This window comes from Octodon degus, unplaced genomic scaffold, assembly GCF_000260255.1.
Source record: "Octodon degus isolate 3935 unplaced genomic scaffold, OctDeg1.0 scaffold00005, whole genome shotgun sequence".
NCBI classification, from domain to species: domain Eukaryota; kingdom Metazoa; phylum Chordata; class Mammalia; order Rodentia; family Octodontidae; genus Octodon; species Octodon degus.
The window spans coordinates 11112325-11137172 of NW_004524581.1; the positions used below are offsets into that span (position 1 = coordinate 11112325).

The window sequence follows — 24848 nt, forward strand, 5'->3', positions numbered from 1 at the left end:
AGAGAGAGAGAGAGAGAGAGAGAGAGAGAGAGAGAGAGAGAGAGAGAGAGAGAAAATAAAAATTAAAGCTTGTCTTATGAAACATCAGAGTCACAGGTAATATGACAACTTTAGTAATGGGAAATTTCATCATATCCAAGGACAGAATCTAAGTAAGATTTTCCAGAATTCTGTGGAATTCCTAGTTACACACAAGGATCGCAAGAAAATCAGAAATCAAGAAGCTGACATGGGGCCAGGGGAAATAGCTCAGTGGCATAAGCACCTGTCTGGCAAGTTCATGGTCCTGAGTTTGATCCTCATACCGAAAGAAAAAAAAGAAGCTTGCAAAGCCAGATCATCCCAAGAGGAATAATCATAAAAATCCTCTGTGGGTACGTTGCTGATGCCTTTGAGGGGCCCCGGGACCATCTGCCACAGTGAGGAGGGCTGTGGCAGGGACCCCACCCAGAGGGCCAGGTGACAAAGAGAATGTGGTTACGACTGCACAGGGCTGGCCCACCCCTGTCCCACTGCCCCCACATCTGTGTGCAGCTGCACGCACACACACATGTACACACACATGCACACACATGTGCACACGCACACACTGGCCTTTCCATTTCTGCACACTCAGCTCTCCCAGGCCTCGGGTGCACGAGCTTCCCCCACCCCATGCTGAGGCTCTGCTGCCTCTCCTCCCCCAGCCACCTCCTCTCAGCTTCCTCTACCTGTCCAAGGTTGAAGTGTCCCCTCTGCCCCTCTCCACATTTTCCTTAGAGCCACCCCACAGAGTCTACTTATCTGCCTGTTAGTTCACCAGCTTATGAAGAGAGAGCTAGCTCTCAGATCACATGGGTGGCCTCTGGTCAGGAAATGTCTAGGTTCTTCTAATCCCAGCTATGCCTCTCACATGCTCTGTGACTGAGGTCAAGTTACTTATCCTCTCTGTGCCCCAGTCCCCTCTAGAAGATAGGGCTAGTGAACGCTCCAGCCTGACTGAGTTGTCTGTGGTCAGCACATGGGAATGGTCGATCAGCAGCAGCTGTCACCATCATCGCCTTCCTCCTCCACCATGTTTACTGCTGAACCCCCTGCTGCCAGGCATATTGTGGGTGTTCCGACTACTTCAAAGTGTGAGGGTCTGACCTTCCGGCCCCTCCCAGCTTCATCCCCAGCTCCCTCGACTGGGGCTGCACCCTTGAAGGGAGAACACAAGACCTAGGCTGGCCCCCGGCCGCCCTCTAGCGGGCACACTGGCCGTGGCCCCAAGACCCAAGGCCCCAGGCCAGATGTCCGGGTGATTCCAACTTGTGTGCGCCGTCTTCTGCGCTGGCCATCAGGTCAGCGGAGCTGGGCTGCCCACTTGCGGGTGGCTGTCTCCAGTGGTGGGGGAACATGTGACCCAGCCCTCCCACCGACACCACGGCCTCCTTCAAGGACCTGTGTGATGGGCATTGATTTAGAGCCTTTCAGAGGCCTCCAGCAAAATAAAGGTGAGGGAGAGAGAGAGAATTATTCCTCATCAGGCCAGGAGAAAAATAACGGGCGTGAAATGCGAAATAAATGAGAAAGTGGAGACAGTCTGCACAGTTGCCCAGTGGGGGCCCCGTGGAGGGCCCAGCCTGCTGCTCTCCCTGGCATGGCCGGGGGTGCCCAGGAGGTGAAGCCAGTGTCCTCCAGCTAGGGGCGCTTGGAAGCTGCTCACTACCCAGAAGGAGACAGCCTGTGGCCCCAGGGTGGGGATCGCACAGGTGCCCCCCTGGGATATTGACCTCATGTGCTACCCTGGGCCAGATCACTGTACTCGGAGCCTCAGTTTCCCCACCCAGGAACACAGGATAAGAACTCTGTCCCTCCTTTAACTGTACAGAGAGACACAGGAACACCAGTGTCCCCATCTATCAGGGAGATGATTGCCTGGCTTGAATCATTCCTTGTCTCCTGTTTGAAGGGGGTGATGGGGCCCCTTATGGAGGCCGTGGGCACTAAGGCAACATGCTGTGGCATGGTGAGGGGGCTTCAGGCCTAGAAGCTGGGGACCCCCACCTAGGGCCACAGTCTGGGAAGGGAAGAAGGAACAGCCTGGTGTGGGACTTGGGTGTCCCCAACCCTTTCTAAAAGAGGGCCCCGGTCCTCTTGCCTTGGCCCATCTATCTGTTCTGGTCTGGTGGCCCCGGAGACACCTCCGGCTGGGGATTAAGCCAGAGAAGGGACAGATTTTGCTGCCCAAGCACAAAGTCTTCACGTCAGTAAGATGAAGGGCCTGACGCATCCCCACTGGCATTGCCGAGTGTCCTAGAGTTAAGCATGACACTGACCTGACATGACCCAGGACAGCAGTCACCCTCCCCAGCCGTGATGCTCCCACCACTGCCCCGGCCTCGGTGGCTTCTGCAGTACAGAGCAGGAAGCAGTGGGGTAGGGCACTGCCATGTTGGGGCTGGGGCTGCCCAGGGCTGGGGCTGTGGGACCTGGAGTCTGGCCTGTGTCTCTCTGGGCTCTGTTGTCCCGCCTACCAGGGGCCTGACCCAGGCCTGTCACATGAGGTCCCAGGGGCCCAATCCTTTGCATATCGCCCCATTCAGAAGCTCCAAAGGAAGGGAGGGAGGGCTTGGTGGTGGCACCCGGTTTCCAGTGTTCAACCTGAGTACTGACTCCCAATCCCTTATGCGAGGGACCTGCTGGACTGCTATTCTTCAAATGCCCCTGTGTGTCTTGGACATTCCTGCCAGCTGCTAGTGTGGGCTGTGGAGGGACCCTGAGCTGTGGTAGGATACCAGCTCTTCTGTTCCCTGGCTTCAAGACCATGGCAACCTCATTGAGCCTTATCTGTGAAATGGGCACAATTATGGCCATTCACCTTGTAAAGCTGTGATAGGGCATGGAGAGGCTTTGGTGTCTAATAGATACAGGGCACCCACTGTCACAGGTACCTGCCGGTGCCATCGGATACACCATAGCTGGTGTGGTCCTCACAGAGGGCAGGGCCACTACCCCCACTTCTGCGCACAGGGCACCACATGGGACGTGGCCTGTGGTCCCCAAGCTTCCTGCTGCAGCTGTAGCCTCTGACTTGTGCACAGGTGGTAGCTGTGGACCCAGACCTGGGGGAGAATGGCACCCTGGTATACAGCATCCAGCCACCCAACAAATTCTACAACCTGAACAGCACCACGGGCAAGATCCGCACCACGCATGTCATGCTGGACCGTGAGAACCCGGACCCTGAGGAGGCCGAGCTGATGCGCAAGATCATTGTCTCCGTCACTGACTGTAGGAAGCCCTCCTCCCTCACTTGGGTGTGGCCTGTGACCCTCTGGGCTGGGATGTCGCCCTGTGCCTGGTCCTCAGAGGCTGGGGGTCTAACCAGGGGAGCTGTGTCAGATCACTATGGTAAATAATGACCACTTCCCAGGTGGATCCCCCAGAGCACCCTGAGGATCATAGGCAGGGTCCAGGCAGGGGACAGGAGGTCGGCAGAGGAGCTCCTGGGATGGGGGTGCTGAATCTGCCACCCTCTCTCACTCGCCTTCCTTTGTCCTGTCCCTTTCCCCTTCTCTGGTCTCCCCTCTCCATGGTCCCCTCTCTACCTTGTCCCTCTAGGCGGCAGACCCCCCCTGAAGGCCACCAGCAGTGCCACAGTGTTTGTGAACCTCTTGGACCTCAATGACAACGACCCCACCTTCCAGAACCTGCCTTCCGTGGCTGAGGTCCTCGAAGGCACCCCTGCAGGGGTCTCCATCTACCAGGTGAGCAGTCCTGGCCATGTCCCTGCCAGCCAGCAGGTCATCTCATATGTCCCATGCTGAGCTCTATGCAGGGCAGGCAAGGGTGGCAGAGATGGCAGCCCAGCCCCCAGGGAGTGCACACACACCACCTCTGTGCCTGGGGGATTGATTATGCTAGGGTGCCCTGGGGGATGGGGATGAGCCAGTCTGGAAGGACAGGAGAGGGGAGGGGCAGCACCCCAGGGAGGGAAGTGATAGGGAATGGTGGGCCAGCATGAGGGGGAGAGCAGGAGGCCAAGTCAGAGTGTTCTTGGGGCCTGCTTGTGGAGGTCTGGCAAAGCCCCCATCCTGCAGGTGGCTCTAGAGCATAGTCAGACTTGTGCAGCCCAGGCACCCCCACATGGGCACCCATCTCCCAGCCTCCTATAAGCCCAAGGTAGGTGGGAACCTTCAGTATAGAAGCTGTCTGAGCCTGGCCCCTTGGCCTCCTGTTCATTGTCCTCCCAGTTGGGGAGGCTCTGAAGGAACAGCTTTCAGGAGATAATGCCAGGTAGGAGCCACAAGAGGTGAGTAAAAAGACAGCAAAGGTTTAAAGCAAAAGAAAGTGTATTACAGTGAAACACATTGCCAGCAGTCCCCCTCCAGACACTCCCCTCACTGGGAACACACTTAGCCCATCACTCTTGCTGCTTTCTGAAGCAGCTCTGGAAGCCCTCTTTCATGAGTGTCTATGAGTTCACATCAAAAATATGATGAATGCTGCTGCCCACTGCCATCCGATAGAAAGGCAGGCTTATAAAAATATTACCATGCATTCCCATCTGCCTTATTCACTGGGTCTGGCATTGTGTGACTGCTCTGGCTCTTCCCCAAGGCCAAAATGACCATGGAAGGTCAGTGTTTTGAGTCAAGACATGCAGGTGGCTGCTACAGTATAGCTAAAGTCATTCATGAAAGAGGACTGCCGGAACTGCTTCAGCAGGTGGCAGGGATGACAGGATAAAGGCATTCACTGTATGTGTTGTCGTTCTTGTATGTAGAAACTCTGGAAGGCCCTCATGGCTGAAGGCATGGGCTTTGGGGCTAGGGTGTGACCTGGTGGCAGAGCCCTTGCTGCTGTGCGCCCCACCCTGAGGTTGATCCCAGGGGCTCTGCCGCACAAGATGGAACCAAAAGGCCTGAGCTTTGAAGTCCAAGCAATACGTGCGTGGATCCCAGGTCCATGGCTGGTGTGCTGTGTGACTCGGAGCACACTCCTGCACCTCTCGGAGCCTGCAGAATGGAAAGCACGGTGGTGCTGCAGGGCACCGGCCTGGGCCCGGGACTGCCTGGGGCCGTGCTGGGCACTGAGTCTGTCGGTTATAGGGTACCAGAGTGGGCAAAGCTAGTGCCACACTGGCTCACTGTGCCTCAGTTTCTTCACCTTCAAAGGAGGGGGGCAGCTGCTTAGACTGGGCCCCAGAAGGAGCGCTCCACGGCACAATGGCCGTTCCCCCAAGGAGGCCCAGAAAGGGGAAGGTTGGGAACAACTGAGCCCCAGACCTAGTTCTCTGGGGTTCACAGACTTCCCGAGCAGAGCTTCCCACCTGGACCAATCCTGAGTTCACAGGAGGAGGGTTCACATGGGGCCAAGAGCATCCAGCTTAGAAACAGTTCCCAGGTGTAGGGAGAGGCTCTGACAAGAGTTATGCGGTTGGGAACCAGGGAGATGGCTCAGTAGAATAAACGCTTGCCTGGCAAGGGCAAGGGCCTGAGTTCAGTCCCTGGTTCTGAAAAAGAAAAGCCAGCTGTGTGGCCCCTGGTCACATCTAGAACCACAACCATAACTATTTCTGCTGGGCGTGCAGAACTTCCTCCAGGGATGAGAGCTGGGTACAAATAAAGTGGTGAGTGCCCCAGCCTGGGAGGCATGTAAGCTGAATCAGGACAGACTCTTGTCTAGTTTGTTGAACGTGATTCAGTCCACCGCCTTCCAATAGTGAGAGGCTTGGCTTAGTGCAAAGCTTTTGTTTTAACCGTCTTACACATCTTCCTCCAATGTCTTTGGCTTAGTCTGGTTTGGGTTGGGTTTTTTGTGTTGCTGGGGATGGAACCCAGGGTCTTGCATGCACTAGGCCAGGGCTTACCACTGCTGCAACTCTGGTCTTCTGCCAGGATCTTAAGTGCAATTCTGTAAAACCATGGTGTAGCCTGGTCTTGAATTGAAGTAGGTCTGGTCAGGAGCAGCAACACCAGGGGGTACAGTACAGCGATGGAGGAGGGGCTCTGCCCACACCTGGCCTCTCACGAGATGGATTGATAAATGAAATTGGCAGATGATTTTTTTTTTTTAATCCTGAGCTGGGCATGGTGGTAAACACTTGGGATCCCAGCACTTGGGAGGCTGAGGCAGGAAGATGGCTCAAATTCAGGGTTAGCCTGGGGTTACATAGCATAACCCTGGCTCAAAGAAACATAAAAAATAATCCTGGTATCATTGGACACTTAGAAGTCCCTGCTGAGCGGAAGGGATCCTGTTGGCAGAGTGGCCTCGGGTTGAGGTCCAGATAGCAGAAGGGCTTCTAAGTCATCCAGCTGCTGGGATCTTGGGGTCAGGGGGACTGGAGGATGAGGGAGAGTCCTGGGGTGCCAGACAGCTTGGAGACCAGAGCTGCTGTAGACACCATAACAGAGCAGTGGGTGGTTGTGGGCGCCTGGACTCTGACTCTCAAGTGCCACCTAGTATGTCTTCACCAGAGCTTGTCTGGACAGCTTTGCTGCCCCCTTGGCCTCTGGGTGGTGAGACTGAGGCTGGCGGCCAGCTTGGGGCTCTGAGGGAAGAAGGTGTGTCTGGCACAGCTGTGTGGGTGCCAAGGAAGGGAGGACCCTTCCTCGGTGAGAAACACTGCCCAGTGTCCCTGGCCCTCACACCATACCTCCTTGCCTCAGGTGGTGGCCATTGACCTGGATGAGGGCCTGAATGGTGTGGTAACCTACCGCATGCAGGTGGGCAGGCCCCGCATGGACTTCCTCATCAATAGCAGCAGCGGCGTGGTGCTCACCACTGCCGAGCTAGACCGAGAGCGCATCGCCGAGTACCAGCTGCGGGTGGTGGCCAGTGATGCGGGCACGCCCACCAAGAGCTCCACCAGCACCCTTACCATTCGAGGTAAGCAGGAGCCCTGGGTGGTGCCAGGCCAGGGTGGGGCAGGGCAAAAAGGGAACAGGCCGTGGGTGCCCTTCTCCACAGAGCATGTACACAGCAAGGCTAGCCTGTCTCCACTGTGCCTCCCAGGCTGGGAAGCCTTATTCCCACCCTGTCCTGTGAGTCTGGAACCCTCAGGCTCCAGATGAAAGGACAGTGCTGCCCCAGGAAGAGGGCTGTGGGGCCCTGCCCTCTCTAAGATCTCTCACCTCTTGGGACGCTCCAGATAGTTCTTGTGGACTCCAGATAGTTTCTGTGGGCTCTAGTCATGGAGTGTTAGGCTGTATCTCATCTGCTCAGGACATATCTTTAATTCTCAGGGCAGGATGGGGACACTAACCTGGGCTATGGCTGTAGGGCCAGGGAAATAAACACAATGCTTAACTGGCAAGATGCATCCTGGGCTGGGGAGGTGGCTCAGTAGAATAAGTGCTTGCCTGGCAAGTGCAAGGGCCTGAGTTCAATCCCCGGTACTGAAAAAAGAGTCCTGTCTGTCCCGTACTGGCTACTGCAGCGATCATAGGGTGGACCCTCTTCATTGAAGCCTGGGATGGCAGGATATACCCAAGTACCTCTCCTGTGGGCCCCGTGCCCACTTGTCATAGTGTCAGTTTGGGAACCCCCTTCTCTGCCAAGGATGACTAAAGAGAGTATGTACAGTCTCTCCAAGGCCTGCAGGAGGCTGTCATCAGTGAGCCCACCATTTCTCCTTTGTGGGGTCATCTGTGAAGGTCACCCCAAGCCCCCCTGTATCCAAGGAAAACGGATTTGGCATACAAAGCTGAAGAAGCCTCTTTAAGGGAAATAAAACCATCTTAGCTACTTTTCTTGTTGCTGAAACAGTATATCTGACACCCAAAATTAAAGGGGGAAAGGTTTAGTTAATTCATAGTCTGTAGAGGGTTTGGCCTATAGTTGGCTGGCTCCAAGGCAGGGTGGCGTGGCAGACAGCAGTGACAGTGGAGAAATAGTTCATGGTGGGGAGAAGGTAGCAAAGCAACAAGTGATGACCACAGCTCTTCCTATCCCTTATAATTTATCCAGGCTACCCAAGGCGAGTAGCACTCACACCTTTGATCCAGTGCCGTTGAGCCTAGTACTGCACCATGAACCAATCCCAGCCATCACACACTCTACATCCAGCCACCTCTGAAAAAGCCCCTCCTGACCACATGAGGCTTTGGGGGGTCCGCCTAGACACAAGCCATTAAATTACACCCCAGGTATCCCCAAAGACTCATGCATACTGCTGGAAAGTTCAAGTCCTGAGTCTCCTCTAAGATTTAAGGCTAACTCAGCTATAAGCCCATCTACAAATGAAAAGAAAGTTAAACACTTCTATCTTTCAATAGCACAAGATAGACATTTTCATCCCCAAAGGTATAAACAGAAGGATAGTAATAAATGAGAACAAAGCAAGACCAAAATCCTGCAGGGCAAACATTAAATCCCGTAATTCAATTCCAGCACCACCTCCAATCTCTGGCAAGTTATGAGTTCAAAAGGGCTTGGATGGGTCTGCCCTGAGGGCACTTCTGGTGGTTGTAGCTTCCATAGCTTCTCTCTGGGGCTGACTCTGCTCCCTCCTTGCAGCCTTCCTCAGACAAGCCACAAATGTGGCTTCTCCAGCCTTTTGGAGTTCCCACTGCACCTTTGGCTTCACCCACAGCTTCACACACTGCACTCTTGGGCACACTGCCTGCCTCCCAGGCCTTCTTCTGAAATCTGGGTGGAAGCTTTCCTGACTCCATCACACTTGCATTGTGTACCTAAAAACCAGCACCATGTGGATGATGCCAAGGTCTGCTGCCAGCTGGATCCATAGCCAGGCTTTCTTCTCTCTTGGCTGTAGGAGTGCATGCCTGTGAACCAAACCTGAGCGACAACTTCCCTATCAGGAACATGGCCCTCTGGGGCTGTCTTCCCAAAGCAAAATCTTTCAGTTTTGCAACTCTGAGGCTGCAAAGGGTGGAGCTCTGCTGCTTCTTGTGGTGCCCCCAGGTTGTCTTTTCTATTTTTCCATTCCTTCTCAAAAGTCAAGATCTCCTCGGCTCATCTCCGCAGCTTTACTGGAGCTTCCCTCCTGGCCAAACTCACAATGTTTTAAATCATTCTGCTGGGCTCTTTGCTCTTGATTCTCCACATATTGGCTGAAAGCCCCCAAAGTAGCCATGCCGCTCTCTCAACATTAGACTGCCTTGAAATTTCTTCTGTAGGACTAATTAGTCCCCCACCTTTAATCTCAGTCTCAGAAAAGCACAAACTTTCTGCTAAGCCATAGCACACATCATCCAGAGCCCAACAGCCAATGCAATCCTTCTCAGCATAAACCTCCCGAGCCTAATCTTTACTGACATCGTTTCCATCAGCCTCCTGGTCTTCTAAGCTCTAACCAGAATCTCCCATATGGAACACCCTAATGTGTTTTAGCTCTACTTTTTCAGCTGATATTTCTGAACCTTTTCTAACTCTTCCTATAAGCTGTTCCCAAAGGCTCCTAAACCACATGGTCAGGTATAGTCATGGCAACAGCCCCACTTCTTTGGTATCAAATTCTGTCTTAGTCATGTTCTTTTTCATTGCTGAAACAAAATACCCAACACCCAAAGTTAAAGGGGAAAAGTTTTATTTAGCTTACAGTTTGTAGAGGTTTCAGTCCATAATCAACTGGCCTCAAGGCAGAGCAGCACAGTTTGTGGCAAACAGGAGACAGCAAAAGCAACAAGGGGTGACCTCGGCTCTTTCTATCCCTTATATCTTATCCAGGCTACTTAGGGCGAGTAGCACTCACACTCTTAATCCTCATGCCCTGGAGCCTAGCCCTGCACCCTGAATCAATCCCAGCCTCACACACTATAGATCCAGTGACCTCTGAAAAGCCCCACCTGACTGCATGAGGCTTTGGGGAGACATCTGGACACAGCCATAACAGAAACCCTTGGCAAACTCCTCGAAGCCTGCCATCTTCCCAAGGACTCTTTCAGAAATTAGGGATGGGTCTCCCCCAAACCCCAGCCCCTCTGCTCTGTCTCTGTGTGGCTGTGGACAAGTCAGCACCTGCTCCAAGCCCTGCCTCCTTGGCCACAGTGTGTGTGATGATGCTGGCTATAAGGGTTCACGAGGGCTGTGTGTGGTACTAGAGGTTGGCGCTTGGCTTGGGCCTGCATGTGGAGAAGCTCACATATGGCCGCTGTCTGCATCTTTATTAGAATCGTCTTTGTCATTGTCATTAGGTGTGCGCTGCAGAGAAGCTCTGTCAGTTTCTCTCCTCCCCTCGACAGCATGAGCAGCAACAAGCCCTAGGGGCAGAGGAAAATCAAGGAGGGTGGTGACTCTGGTGGAAATCCCTCTCCTCCAAGTCTGGTGCTGGGGCCAACTCCCCTGGAGCAGACTTGTCCCAGGCGGAGCTGGCCTAGCCGCATGCCCCTGTGCCCACAGTGCTGGATGTCAACGACGAGACACCCACCTTCTTCCCGGCCGTGTACAATGTGTCCGTGTCTGAGGACGTGCCTCGGGAGTTCCGCGTGGTCTGGCTCAACTGCACGGACAACGACGTGGGCCTCAATGCTGAGCTCAGCTACTTCATCACAGGTGCGGCCTGGGCTCTGTCCCACAGACAGACAACCCAGGTGACATGGAGGGTGAGGTCTGGCCCTGCTTCTGCTCCTCAGCTGTGCCCTAACCACTGTGCTCTGGCTTTGGGACCTCCAGAAGCTGCTGCTGGGAGTATAGACAGGAGCAGGGAGTGCCTGAGGTCCCCAGTGCTCCCCCAGTGGTAGGGATGAAGCAGGCACTGGGGGAAGCTTGGCCCTGTCCTTCCTGAGGACGCTTGACTCATGAGGTGGGTTTCCTTCTGCATGGAGACCCATGATTTAGATCTCAGTAAATGAATTGGTTTTAACCCAAAAATGTTACCACACTGCAACCACCAGATGAGTCCTGGCTCAGTGTGGAGTGGACCAGCTCCAGTGTGCGGTGTCTGTGGTGGTGGTAGGATCTGCAAGGAGTGGCAGGCTTCTCCTGGAGTGTCATATTCCAGAAGAGGATGGTTTCCCAGGGTCCTTCAGTGCCTGGCCCACCAGCTTTCCACACCCTCCTCACCCCAGGCAGCTCTTCAGGCTGGTCCTCAGGACCCCCAACATCAGCCACAAGGTTCAGCCATCAGCACTGATTGCATCTTAGTCCCTTCTTGGCCCTACTAGAAACCAGATTGAGGGGCCAGGGAGATGGCTCAGTAGAATTGTCCCTAGAGGATGGTACTTCATATGGTAGGTTGTGCTGGAGGTTTGGGGGTCTGGAGACTTTCCCTGGGGACAAACCAATCAGGACAAAGGCACTCCTGGTAGCCCCAGCACCAGAGCAGCCTGGGTCCCACAGACCTGCTGAGAACTCTTCACAGTTTTCTACCAGGAACTGAGCCGTGCTGGGCCCAGATGGCCCCAAGCCTGGTGCAGTGGCGCCCTCTGCTGCCCCAAATGCCACATGCCTGCCACAACACAAGGAGCCATCCTCCCAGAGAGGCAGCCCTCACTCACCTCTGGGCCCTGGGCTTGGGAAGACTAGCCACACCTTCTCCTGCCCACCTTTCCTGACCTCACTGTATGGTGTCTCACGAGGGCCACCCGGAGTGCTGTGCCCCTCAGCCATCCCACAATGAAGCACCTGGGCAAGCTTCTCGACTCCACCATCCTCTGCCACAGGTTGCAGCCCCGACCCGAGCTGCCTGCTCAGCCAAGTCCATGAGTCAGGCTGGGGCAGCGTGAAGGGCTGGTCTGTGCAGTGAGCCCAGAAGAGACACCCAGGCAGCACACACAGCCTCGGGACAGGGAGTGCCTGGTACACAGTAGGTGCTCCCTAAGTGTCCAGCTCTTGGTTCTGGGTTGCAGCGGGCGCAGGCAGCACCCATCAGACCCTGAAGCAGGCAGAATTAGAGGCCAGTGCTGGCTCCTGGGTTACTCAGTTCATCTAGAAACAGGCTGACAGTGTGCTCTGACTGGTCCCACCTGTCTCCCTCAGGAGCAGAGCTGAGATACCCTGGCCTGCCCTTCACCTGGCTGCCTGTCCTGAGGCCTCTCTCTGTCTCTCTCTCTTCCATCCCCAGGAGGGAACGTGGACGGGAAGTTCAGCGTAGGTTACCGAGATGCCGTGGTGAGGACGGTGGTGGGCCTGGACCGTGAGACCACTGCTGCGTACACACTAGTCCTGGAGGCCATTGGTAGGTGCTCACAGTGTGCGCCACACCAGTGTGGTCATTGCTGGTGGACTGGAGAAAGGGCCACCAGATGTACCCCAGTGTCCCTGAGCCCTTGGGAACGTGAGGTTGGTGCTCTGTGCTGTATGTGAGACGCAGAAGCTGGGCGAGGGCCACAGGGAGACCAGTGTGCAGGCCCGACTGCAACACAGGCCAAACAAAGCTGGGAGGAGGGCTGGCATCAGGGCATCAGGCACAAAGGGTGGCAGGAGCGTGGCAGGTCAGCGGACAGGGGAGGCCTCCTGGAGGAAGCAGCATCTGGGGCTGCCTTCGAGTCACTTAGAGCTCTTTGAGTTGCAAATTTTAAAAGTAAAATAATAAATAGACCTCAGCAATATGAGCTCACAAAACCTGTCCACCTGGCTCACTAGCCACAGCTGTGACTAGATTCAGGGCTGGGCAACACCATCAGGCCTGTCCCTGCAGTGACTGCTTCCACTCTGCCTCGTGCGGTGGCCCTGGCCGCAGCTGCCCCACTTCTCCACCCTCTGAGTTCCAGGCAGCCGCAGGGCAGAAGTCCTTCCCCACAGAGTGCCTGCAGCTGCTCTGTTAGCTCCCATGTCCCCCACCAAGCCCCTCTCTGTGGTCAGGGATGTGAGAGGTGCCCATCCCTGGAGTTGGAGTGTTTCATCTGCCCAGAACCCCAGGCCTCAGTGTCAGAGTGGGGGACCTCGGAGGGACACAGGCTTCGCAGGACCAGGCGCCCACCATGGCCGTGAGGGCCAGGCAAGCTTTCAATGGGTGCAGAGGCCTCACAGGCTCTTGGGGCAGAGGGCCAGCTCACACAAACACCTGGAGTATGCGTGTGTGAGTGTGTGTGCACTTGCGGGGTTGTGCACGGGTGTGTGTAAGAGACTGTCATCCCAGGGTGTGGCCTGCACTGGAAGGAGAGGCTGCCCTCCAGTAGGGCTGGGTCGTGTGTTCCCAGCACTCAGTTGGAAGTTTGGTCTTTGATCTCTAGGGATCAAATAGGGAGCCCTTGAAGACTCCAGAGGAAAAGGAGAATGTGATGTGGCCTGGGTGTCCCTTGCACCCCCGGGGACACAGGAATGCCCACATCAGTGTTTGCATTGAGCTTGCATCTCACTTTGCAGCCTGCAGTCCTGCCCCAGCCCAGCTGCACCCAGGAGCCTGTGCCCTCTGCCCCACTCTCTTCCCATCCTAGGGTGCCACCCATCCCTCTGCAGACTTGTCACCCCCTAGTCCAGCCTTTATTTCATGCAGACAGGGTATCCAACTTTCCAGCAGCCTTCCCAGTCTGGTATCCCAACTGGAACAAACAGGCAGGGTGCTCAGGGCGGTAGGAGGCAAGTTTGGAGAGAACCCAACTGGGAGCAGGCACTTGCACCCCAATATGTGCTCAGCCAGCCTGGGAAAAAGGGATGGAATCACCCTTGGTCCCCAGCTGACTCCTGCTATCTGGTTGCTTCTGGCATGAGGGTGCCTCGCCTGAACACCTAGCCCTGACTTCCAAGAGAGACAACCGTAGTTGCCCGAGAGCTGAGTTGAGGCTCTTGTCCTTGCCACCCCTCCTTCCTGGCCCGCAGAGGCCTCCATACCTTAGGTTGGAAGCCCAGCAGGGCTGGGGCCCTCGAATGCTGAGGACCCTCCTGCTGAATCTGACCTGTACATCCCTTCCTCTGATTGATCTGGCTTATAAGGGATGACAGTTAGGTGTGAACTAAGAAATCAAGACATTTTATTTTAAAATTCAGATGTTTATTTTTTGAGAGACCAGAAGCTCTGGTGTCCCTGGCCCCTGTTCTGCCTGTCCCTTGTGGGCTGCTGCCAAGGATGAGGACCATGTCCTGGACAAGGGCCCACCCAGTGCCTCAGCCCTCAGTGCTGGAATTAATCATCGCAAGCTTGGTGACTGAAAACAACAGAAAGGATTGTCTCCTGGTCAGGCGCTCCAGGGCAGGGTGTGGGTAGGGTCACAGCCCTCCAAAGGCTCCGGGAGAATCCTCCCTCCCTCGACCTGGAGTTCTGGCGGCTGGAGGAGCGCCTGGGCTTGTGGCGCCACTTCGACTGTCCTTTCCTCTACTCTAAGTCTCCACTGCCTTTTTCTGTCTCTCTGTCTCTGTCTTTCTCTCTGAGACAAACTCTTACGGTGTTGCCCAGGCTGATCTCAAACTCCTAGGCTCAAGCCACCCTCCTCCCTCAGAGTGCAGGTACTCTATGTTACCACACCCGGCCTGCCTCCGCTTCTTCTCCTACAAGGACACCTTGGATAATCTAGGATGCTCTCGACATCTTTAATTTAATTACATCATCAGAGACCCCTTCTGTAAAATACGTGAGCATACATAGCTTCCTAGAGCTCAACCTGTCCACCCATCTGAGCCTCAGTTGCCTCCTCTGGGAAGTGGGGACAGTAGTGCCCACTCATGGGGCTGTTGTGAGGTCCTGCCCCGGTGTTATGTGAGTGAATACTAGGTGGCGTTCCTGATCTGCTGAGGGAGTTACCGGGCACAGGCTGGTGTAGGTGAGGCAGAGCAGAGTGCATTTCTACCCAGTGCCCAGGAAGTCTGCCCCTTAGACAGCTGCTAAACCTGTCCTTCATCTCCTACAGACAATGGCCCAGTAGGCAAACGGCGCACGGGCACGGCCACTGTGTTTGTCACCGTCCTGGATGTGAATGACAATCGACCCATCTTCCTGCAGAGCAGCTATGAGGCCAACATCCCTGAGGACATCCCTGAGGGCCACAGCATCGTGCAGGCAGGTGGCCATGGCCCCTTGGGGCAAGTGGTGGGCTGGGGGCAGACAGCGCTGCACTCAGCGTGAAGGCTGGGTGATGAAGGAGCTCAAGGCGGGCCTGTGCTCCAGAAGGGGCCAGCACTGTGGGAAGAGGGGCACCCAGGTCCTTCCTCCCTCCCAGGGAGCACGGGCTCCAGGTAGTGTCAGCTGAGGACAGGGCCCTGGTCCCCCAAGAGCAGGAGGGCCCTGCACCCCCTCCCCCTGCAGCTCTGCACCCCCCACCCCACCGACAGGAGCCTTTCAGAGCAAGGATGAGGAGAGATCACACATTTTCGGAAAGGAGCAGAGAGAGCCAGGCAAGAACAGAGCGGCTTTCACAGCCCTTGGCCAGGCCCCTTCTTGGAAGGAATAGGCGGAAGAAGAAAGGGCTTTTTTGCAGGGAGCAGGAGCGACAACGCTAAGAGGCTCAGAAGGAGGAGGAGGAGGACCCCCAAAATGAGCTCACTCTCTGCTCTTCCTGCTCCCAGCCAGCCTCACTGCCAGGTGGGGAGGGAGGCCAGGAATGAATGACTCCCTTCACCAGCTGCAGGGCCTTGCTAACGACTCCAAGGCTCAGCCAGGCATGGCAAATCTGGGCCTGCCCTGGGCAGGTTCCTGACTGGCAGGGATGAAGGCTGGGAGGCTCAGGGCCGACTTTCTGGTGTGAGGATAGAGCAGGCGGGGTAGGGTCCCGGAGGGAGGAGCTATTCCAGGAAACCCTGGGGGAGCTGTACAAGAGTCTGGCCTCAGGAGGAGGGTTCCCCTCTGACCTCAGTTCTGAAGAACCCCGCAAAACCCTACTTGGGGCACCATCCAGCCTCATGTCTGCCACCCTGGCTTACAGATAGGCACACCAGACTCAGCCTGCCCAACCAAGAGGTACAGACAGACCTCTGAGAGTCCTGCCCCCACCCCTAGCAGGTTGTCCTTGTCCTTTGGGCCTCCAGACAGCACCGCACCCCCACTGAAAACCTCTGCCAAGCAGAGCCCGCTGGCCAAGGACAATGGTGAGTGACCCACAGGGTTCAGGCCCTGGGGAAGCAAACCAGGAGGAGGCAGGAAGAACAGAGCAACAGAGCCTGCTGGGGGAGGCTGTACCCCGAGAACTGGTTTCTGTTTACACAACACTACTCAGGACAGAAATCTAGTCTGGGAGTAACATAAGTAAGGCTCTGTCTTAATTCTCTCGTTGCTGAGACAAAATAGCCAACACCCAGAGTTAAAGGAGAAAACGTTTATTATAGCTCATAGTTTGTAGAGGTTTCAGTCCACAGCTGGCTTGCTCTGAGGCAGGATGGCACAGCAGAGGGCGTCACAGAGAACAGCTCATGGTGGGTGGAAGGCAGCAGGGCAGGGCGGTGCCAAGCAACCACAGCAGCCCACCTCCTGTCCCTTCTGCTCTATCCAGGTTACCCACCCTTAGGGCAGGTAGTGCTCACAGCCAGGGTAGAGAGCTCTTAATCCTACCCAGAACTATGCCAAACCAATCAGTGGACTAATTCAGTAATCATACACCTTCGAGCCCAGCCATCTCTAAAATATCTATGATTGCATGAGGCTCTGTGGGAGACATCCAGATCCAAGTCATGACAGGCTTCCTTGACTTCTCAAGAAGTTCAGGTCTTTGGGCGCCACCTCCCATGCCTGTAGAAGCTTCTGGCAAAGCTAGGCTCCCCGTCTAGGTCAGACTGACCTGGAAGGAGAGAGAGAAAGCAGGCAGGAAGGAGCAATGGCTCTTCCATCAGGGTCTGGCTAGAGAGAGGGCTTCCTTCTGGGGCTGTCAGAGGGCAGAGAGATCCTGGGTTGTGCAGGCTTCTAACAGGTCTCCTGCTGCTTTGGGCGTAAGGATGCATGTAGCTTGAGCCACTTTTGCCCCAAAATAAGGTCTGATACTTCTGTGTTGGAAGCTAGCGGGTCATAGCGAGTTGCTGGATGAGATCCAGCTCTCCACAAGCTCCCAGGCTTGGAGGAAAGCGGCACAGGCAAGACATGCAGGCCGCAGGAGGAGGAGAGGAGTTCCAGGCAAGACAGTTTGGCTGGAGAACATTGGAGGCTTCCACAGGGTGGGCACTGTTTGGAGCGTGAGGTGGAGAGGGAGGACAGGTGGTGCTGTTTTTCTGGAGACACATTGAATTCAGGAGTGCACCATGTATGGGGCTAGGAGCTTTGTCCGTGTCCAGTGGGAATGAGGGAGCCAGTGAAGCTTTGGAAACTGAAGCGAGGCAAACCTAAGGCCGTCCTGGAGAAGACCTGGCTGGCTGCATTGGGTTCCAGCAGGGTGGGTACGGACCCTGTGGTGAGTAGGGCCTGGCTAGCTGGCTCTGAGGAAAGAACAAAGCCCTCTGTACACTCCCCAAAATGGAGACCCAAACAAAGCCTTTAGCCTTGGCCTTGCGCAGAGAAGCCCAGGTCCCAAGAGTCTGAGAATCCCACACTGACAAGTCAGTCAGTGACACACAGAGATCACACGCAGATGGCCTAGGCCAGAGGTCCCACAACTGTCCTAGAAGTCTGGATGGTCCCACCGCTGGAGGACGCCTGCCCTGACAGGATCCTCTTAACCTATGTTCAACCCCTGCTGATCTGTCCTGATTTGTGATCCAGGGGCTCTGCAGAAAGAAGGTCTTCTTCCAGGGCCATCTGTGGGAAAGGACTGGGACTAGGCACACAGAGAAACACTGGGGGGCATGTAGGGTGCGGGTTGCTTGGGCTGCCGTCCTACAGCTGCCGTGCCAGTAGGAGGATCTGCAGGTAACGTGGGGGCCAGGGCCTGTGTGTGGAGTTCCTGTCACATCTTGGTAGAATCTGTGTAGTCGCTGTCACCAAGGCTGTCATCGTGTCCTGGCAGGGGGCGTCGAGGGGCAGGCCCGCCACGCTGGAAGCTGGGCAGGGAGCTGCGGAGTGAGCCCAGGCGCTTCCAGAACTGCAGCTGGGGCTCGCTGGGGCTCACAGCATGGTGAGGCAGGCACTCATGTGCCCGGCAGCGGCTCGGGTCCAGCAGGGCCGGCTTGCAGAGTGCCAGGAACAGCAGGCAGGAGGCCAGCAGGAGGAAGATGCCAGCCAGGGCGATGAGCACAGGGAGGGTGGCCGCTGCCGCCTCTGTGAGAGTCCCAGGAGTGCCTGGGGCAGTGAGGAAGGCCCCGGTGCTTGAGACTGAGGGGCTGGGGAGGCTGGGTCCCTCTGTGCTCATGGTGCCTGCAGCAGAAAAGGGATGGCAGCTCAGAGGCAGATCTGGGAAGCCAGGACTAGAGGTGAGAGAGACTCCTGGGGAATCTGGTGGGGGCAGGGCAGTGTGAAATCGGATAGCATTGTGGCCACATCAGGGGTTAGGTCTGTGGGACCCCCAGAGGGGTCAGGCCCAGGGGCTTGTCTCATAGCTGATAAGTGAAGATGCCCGGCCTGACTCCCTGGGGCCTTTTTCTGCTACCTCTCCTGCACAGGGAGCAGTGCCTTCCCACATTTTAAAATCAGTTCCTGTCTATGATCAAATACATTAGTAACTTGCCCTGTGACCAGGGGCACATCCTAGATTATAAGATACCTGTGTTGCCTGACAAGGACCCTAGCAGCTGTCTAAAGTCAGGACTGCAAAAGGCACAGGCATGTTTCAGTAGGTCTTTGTAGTGCTTTTAATTTAATTGTGACTATTTTTTTTTTAAGAGATGTCAAATAATACCAGGGTACCTGGCTTTGCTTGAAATTTTAGAATTTCACCTCCAACCATAGCTGTTCCTTTTAGATGAGGCGCTGGCACCCAGCTTGGCACACCCCCCCCAGGCTCTCTGTATACCTCATTTTGCCTGCCTCTCCCTCCCCTCCCCACATTTCTGCCGTTGCTTCCTGATCCAGTCCAGACTACTCGCACAGCATGCTGGGACACCAAGGCTCAGGGGGAGGGTCGAGCCTGAGGTGGTGTTGAGAGCTGTGACCAAGTACAGGCCAGAACCTGATCCCTGACTTCTGGCCCCATGACCTCCCCACCCCTCAGGCCCCCAACCATCTCCCCAAGCCCATGAAGAGCTGACCAGTTGGGCTGGATGCTGCCTAAAACCTTTCACTGCAGGGCATTACCATGATCTTTCACGATCATCCATCGAGGAAGTGGTCAGATTGAAATGTGCCTGACATGGAAGACATTGATGCCAGAACCTGTCTCTCAGCTTCCTCTGGACCCAAGGGGATGGGTGGGCGGCTCCCTGGGGCGCACTGACTGGGACCCCAGGCTGGTGGTGCCAGTTCAAAGCACGGGCCCATATGCCAAGCTGCCCCTGGTTCCCAAAGGAAGCCAGAAACCTGGATTATTTTTTTAAGGCAAATGTTTTTGATGCTTAAATATTAGCAGCTAAAATATATTTAAGGCAAGAAAGAAGTAGGGGAAGAGAATGCAAAAGCCAAATAAACTCAATTCCAAAAAAATTGGAAATGAATTTTGAAATATTTGAAACACTGTGCAGGCCAAACTAAACACATCATTGGGCTCCAGCTAATGGGCCAGCATTTGTGATCTTCAAATTCTATGACCTGGGCCAAGAAATCCAGAAGAGGGCCTCAGAAAGACTTGTCTTTTCTGTTTGACCTTGGCTTCTCCCGGCGCCGGGGACCGCAGAGCCTCCTCCTTCCCCCACTTGCTGCTTAGTGTCATTCCAGCTTGAAACTTCCAGCACCGAAGCCCAGCATACGCTCAATCATGCTGAGGCTCCCGTAGGAAGCTGGGAGAATCCCTGGGCAGGCAGTGGGGAGAGGAGCCTGATGCCCAGGCTCCCGCCCCCTGGGTCCCATCCCACCCCAGGCACTCACCGGTAGCTGCAGGACCTAAACTCCTGGCTCCCTCACCCAGCCGACTGAGGGCACCCAGAGCTGCCCACCCCACTTGCGCCTCCCACCCATGCCCTACTGCCCCACCCCCACTTGCAGGCCGAAAAGGACACCTCCCAGCTGCCAGTGGAAACTGTGATGCCTGTCTGGAGAGTGCTCGAGCTGGGCCGCGTAGGTGGGCTGGGTTTCCTTGGGTCTGAGCGGGAGGAGGGATAGGGTTTGCCCCCTGCCATTTCCCACAAGGAGAGACTCAGCTTGGGTCTTGCCCTGGCAGTGCCTGGCTGGGGTCAGAAAAGGGTAGTTCTCCATCCGACTTGTTCTGATGGTATTTTGGGGCCTGCAGAGGAGTCCAGAGAACTGTCAGGCTGGCAAATGGTCTTTAGGTTTTGGCACCAGCTTTGATTAAAAATAAACAATCCGTCCTAAGGGAGGTTGCCATTAGCATGTGGCTCCTGTGGCAGCCTGGGACCTGGAACGCTAGAAAACAGCCGGACACTGTCCCAGTCCGACGCCAGGTTCACTTGGTGCCCTTGCAGCCACCAGGCCAGGCTGGGAATCGCCTAGGGCAGTGGAGCTCTCCCCTCCCAAGAGCCCTGCTCTGGACGTACTCCTGCAAGCCCATGTCCAGCCTTCTCCCTACCTCTGGAGTCCCTCAAAGCTAGGTGTGACAGCAAGGAGACTGCTGTGTGGCCTAGCACAGCTGTGGCCCTCCCGGGCCTTGTTTCCAGTCTAAACATACCCTATGTCCTCCCCAACCCCCAGCAAGGATTTCATCCCCCACCCTCACCAGGCCTTCTCTGCAGCCCCAGCACTGACCTCAGAGCCAGCCGCAGCAGCCCAGCTCCTCAGAGGGGAGGTCTCCACAGCTATCCCAGGAGGCCTGGGGGACACTGGATGGCACTGTGCCTGGTCCTGCCCTGGGCCCTGCGTACCCTGCACCCTTGGGCAGCCTGGCCAGACCAGTAAGCCTGTGCCCCTCACTCTCCAGCTGGACCTGGCTTTGTAGAGAGTGGGCCTGCCTTGGGGGAGGGGACAGCCGAGCCCTCAGAGGTGGCAGCTGAGGGGAGGAAACCTCACTCCGGCCTCCTGGGAGCCCTCTGGGGTGCAGGCAATGGGGGGGGGGACAACAGAGGGAGGGCTCTGCTGCCTCCCAGTCCCCTGGCTGGCTCTCCACTTCCCTGTTGGGAGTTACAATGCTATGGTAAGGCAACCAGTGGGCTGCTATTCAATGCCTGCCAGCCCCTAGGTTACCCGGGAGAGGGGCTACATGCCTGAGGCAGCAGGAGGGGCCACCCAGTAACCGCCCTGCAGCCCCTGGGCCCCGCCTGCTGTGTCCCTGGGCCCTGCCCTGCCAGGCCTCAAAAAAATGCCTCCCCTCCTCAAGAAGAGTAGACGCATTTGCGAAGGTCAAAGAGATCACAGGGCAGAAAGCACAGGACTAGCCCAACCAGTAAGGGAGGATCATCCTCCTCCAGGCATGGGGGGACATGGGGTTCTATCCAAAATGCACACACATTCCAGTCCGTCCTCCAGCTCCTTTCTTCCCAGAAGCCAGAGTTTCCCTGGCAACCAGCTGCCACTCCAGAGCCTGAGTCTTGAGCTGCTTTCCCAGCAGAAGCCTCCAGATTCATAGGTGACCCAGGAGGAGTCATGGCTGTGTCTAAGACCAGAGCCTGAGACCCAGCCATCCCAAAAGCCTAGAGTCCTTGGCCACAAGAGGCAATGACTGCCAGCCCCAGAATGGATCAGAGCCTTCCCTGGACTGACAAAGGCCAGAGTAACCTGCAGGGTCAGCTGACACAAACCCCTTCTCTCAGATGACAAAACTTAGCTCCAGAGAGGTGTGGCTGTCCTAGCGTCACCCAGCAAGTTAGGGACATGCAAGGTTTGGTGATGTCCCTGAACTGAAAGGGCTCCTGGCACTTGTCATGAACAGCATCAGGCAAAAAGCAGGTCCCAGTACTCAGAACACCCAGCCCACGCATCTTCGTTTTCCTTACCCTCCTTTTCCTAGCCCTGTCTGACCTTGTCCTGAGATGGCAGGGGACAGACCTCCAGGTGGTGCAGGCACCAGGAAGGGAGGCATGGAGGGACCTTTCAGGCTTCCTCTGGGAAGCTCTGGCCTTCCTGCCCTGTAGTTTCCCTGATCTGGACTGTCAGAACCACCAGAACTCATTAGACCTCACAGGAAGAAGTGGTGACCCAGCTGTCCCTACTCCAGTGTCAACCAAGAGGGCTTCCCTAGAGAGGGCCGCAGAAGCCATCAGCACCTCATCCTGTGTTGGCACCAGGCAGAGGCATCACAGGATTGTGTATCCCCATTCCTTCAACACTGCCCAGGCTATGGTAGGAAGCTGAGACTCGGGGGTGTTAAAGTACTGATCTATCAATCTGTATCATAGAGCCAGTGACAAAGCCAAGATGCACACTGGGATTGTAACCAGCTCCCTCTAGCTCTCACGTCCTTGCTTTGGGGGTAGTGAAGATTGAAGCCCACAAAACAGCGAGCCATGAGTGCTGGGGAATGGTCAGATGCATGTTTATTAGAAAGCATAAAAGACCAGAGCATCCCGCTTGTCAGGGAGGGGTTTCTGTAAAGTGTGAATCCTAGGACTATTTATGACTATTGGCCTTTTGGGGCCAGGGAGATGGCTTAGTGGAATAAGCGCTTCCCTGGCAAGCGCAAGGGCCTGAGTTCAATCCCCAGTTCAGCCAAAAAAAAAAGACTATTGGCCTCTAACACAGTTTGGGGGACTGGTATACAACAGAAGGCAGGGATGCATCTGGTTGCAGGTCAGACTTTGATGTCTGCAAAGGAAGTTGCTTCCTTTGCATTTCACCTCCTCTAAGGTTTGGGGTGTTAAAGTACTGATCCATATCACACAGCCAGTAAGTGACAAAGCCCAGTTGTCAGGGTCTCACCCTCCACCCAGCTCCCTATGCTGTGTCCCTGGTGTGGACTTCCCAGCACAGGCAGAGGGAGTCCCCAGTCCCTCTGGCCCTCAGCAGCCTCCCTGTGCTCTCTATGCTCCCAGCTTATTATTCTTCCCAACCCTTTCTGCGAAGCCAGATCTTCCTGAACCTTCCAGTGTACACCTTGCCTCTGGAACCAGAAGCAAGTCCCGCTGTCCATGGCCTCTGCTGGCTTGCGCATTGCAAGCAGGAGCCCATTGCCCTCTTTCAGGAGGTTTTCCAGTGGGCAAAGAGAGGAAGGCCTGCTTAGGGCTCCAGGAGACAGAAAACAAAACAAGAATGAAAGGACCTGGGCTCAAAGAGACATGTGCTAGGGCCAGGCCCAAGGTGCAAGCTCTGAGGGGAAGGAGAGCTTCAGAGCATCTGGGGCCCCAACACTGCAGTACTGTGGTGTGGGGTGCTCCCTGATCATCAGGCATGGCACCCCGCACTGGAGATTTGCACTGAGCCATCAACATTCAACTGACATGTGAGCCTTCTGTGTGCTGGACTACTCATTTTTCTAGAGACAAGGATGTAAGTGCACACAGAGGCAGTAGACAAGGTGTAGGGTGTTGGAGGCGGGGGGGAGGGGCAGGGAAAGAGGGCTGAGAACACAGTGGGACCACATCTCAGAGACAGCTGTCCCTCCGTGTCTGCATGGACAGCAGGTTCCAGGACACCCCAATATCAAAACACATATATGTAGCTTATACACTACCTCTTGTGTGCTTTTTATTTTAAGTATATTTTTATTTTTAATTAACACGTTCTAATTGTACGCATTTATGGGGGACATTGTGACACTTCAGTACAGGTGTACAACGTGGAATGATCAGATCAGGGAGATGAGCGTATCTACCTCTCCTTCTTTCTTGAAAACGTTCAAAGTTCTCTGCTATTGTTTTGAAGCACAGCGCTTCTTAAACTTGATTCTTTCCACCATTCTGGTCACAAGCCGAACTGGGTGAGAACCGAGTCCGATTTCCCTGTAAGGCCAACCCCGACCCTAAGCCTTAAGTTGGACTCGATGCTCACCCAACTCAGTTTGCAACCAGAAGAGTAGGAAGAAGTTCACGAACCGAGATGCCACTGTGTCCACTCGAACGCTGTCAACATCAATGGAGTCACACCGTGGCACAGGTGCTGCTCCTGCCACCCACCTGCACCCTGCACCTGTCCACCATCCTCTCTCCCTTCCCCATCCCCACATGTTTCCCCAGTCCCAGGAGCCACAGTTCTGTTCTCCACATCTTGGGACCAATTTTTCAGCTTCCACATGGACACGAGGTCATGTGATATTTAGATTTCTGTGTCCAACTTAGCTCACTTAACTGCTCCTCCTCCACTTCATTCCATCTGTTCTCACAGGTGACGGAACTCCATTCCTTTTTATGGCTGAGTAATATTCCATTGCTCCTGCATGTTCTAAGTCTCTCTAGATTATGAAAAATGCCTTATACAGTGTAACTGGGAGGTCAGCAGTTGTTCTGAATTGTATAGGGAATAATGCCAAGTGAAAATGTATATGCCTATGCAGTATAGATTTTTTGAAGTATTTTCTAACTGGTTGGTTGAGCTGTGGATGGAGGACTGCATGCTATTCAGAGAGAGCCCATGCAAGTTAGCATTTAAACAAAGGCCTGAAGGATGTAAGGAAAAGGGCAGGCACATATCTGCAAGGCGAGTGTGTCAGGCAGAGGAAATGGCATAGACAAAGGCCCTGTGGCCAGCACACACTTGGTGATCTAGCTTTGCAAGGAGGCCTGCGTGACCCAGCAGAGTCAGTGGTGGAGGGCAACTCAGAGTGATGCTGCCGCTAGACCTTCCTGTAGGCCTGACTTGCTCCCTAAGCCTAGGATCCCAGTTCCCAGCAAAGGGTGTGTTCCCAGCAAAGGCACCCAGTCCTGCCCCAGCCCCCTTGGCCACAGTGGTGGGGTCACAGAGAGCATGGTGGCTCCAGGACACACGCCAGGGCTGATGTGGAGTGGTGAGAACAGAAAGGGGAGCAGCTAGGGCAGCACAGAGCAGCTCAGCAGGGCCGGTGTTGCTCTGCAGCAGCCTCGGAGCCAGATTCCCCGTGACCAATGCAAAGCGTCAGACAGGGGCTCAGCGTCAGAACAGCATGCGCCCAAGACAGCACCCAAGCCCCAGTGCAGCCCAGGGATCTGAGGGATCTGAGAGGAGGCAGAGAGGA

At 55.3% G+C, this 24848-nt stretch overlaps 2 protein-coding genes across 9 annotated transcripts in view; one reads left to right on the forward strand and one right to left on the reverse strand.

Annotated features, from left to right (window-relative positions):
* The window catches only part of Cdh23 (cadherin related 23), a 373574-nt gene that overhangs the window by 264121 nt on the left and 84605 nt on the right, over positions 1 to 24848 (forward strand). For all 7 annotated transcript variants that reach the window (XM_023718494.1, XM_004623978.2, XM_023718498.1 and 4 more), the window contains 6 exons: positions 3066 to 3255; positions 3586 to 3731; positions 6639 to 6858; positions 10333 to 10485; positions 11996 to 12109; positions 14718 to 14866. In XM_023718494.1, the coding sequence (XP_023574262.1) occupies positions 3066 to 3255; positions 3586 to 3731; positions 6639 to 6858; positions 10333 to 10485; positions 11996 to 12109; positions 14718 to 14866 (972 nt within the window). The remainder of the gene's footprint in view (positions 1 to 3065; positions 3256 to 3585; positions 3732 to 6638; positions 6859 to 10332; positions 10486 to 11995; positions 12110 to 14717; positions 14867 to 24848) is intronic.
* CUNH10orf105 (chromosome unknown C10orf105 homolog) lies at positions 16166 to 20620 on the reverse strand. 2 transcript variants are annotated; one of them, XM_023718539.1, is made up of 2 exons: positions 20516 to 20620; positions 16166 to 18079 (listed from the first exon to the last, which is right to left on the reverse strand). In XM_023718539.1, exon 2 carries the CDS (start codon positions 18072 to 18074, stop codon positions 17673 to 17675), a length of 402 nt encoding a protein of 133 aa, XP_023574307.1. In that variant the 5' UTR covers positions 18075 to 18079; positions 20516 to 20620; the 3' UTR covers positions 16166 to 17672. The 2 variants fall into 2 exon arrangements, with proteins under 2 accessions (XP_023574307.1, XP_023574301.1); XM_023718533.1 differs by lacking the exon at positions 20516 to 20620 and adding an exon at positions 19682 to 19706.

Coding starts and splice junctions, on each gene's coding strand:
- CUNH10orf105 (XM_023718539.1), bottom strand. CDS start 18,074: ATGAGCACAGAGGGACCCAGCCTCCCCAGCCCCTCAGTCTCAAGCACC.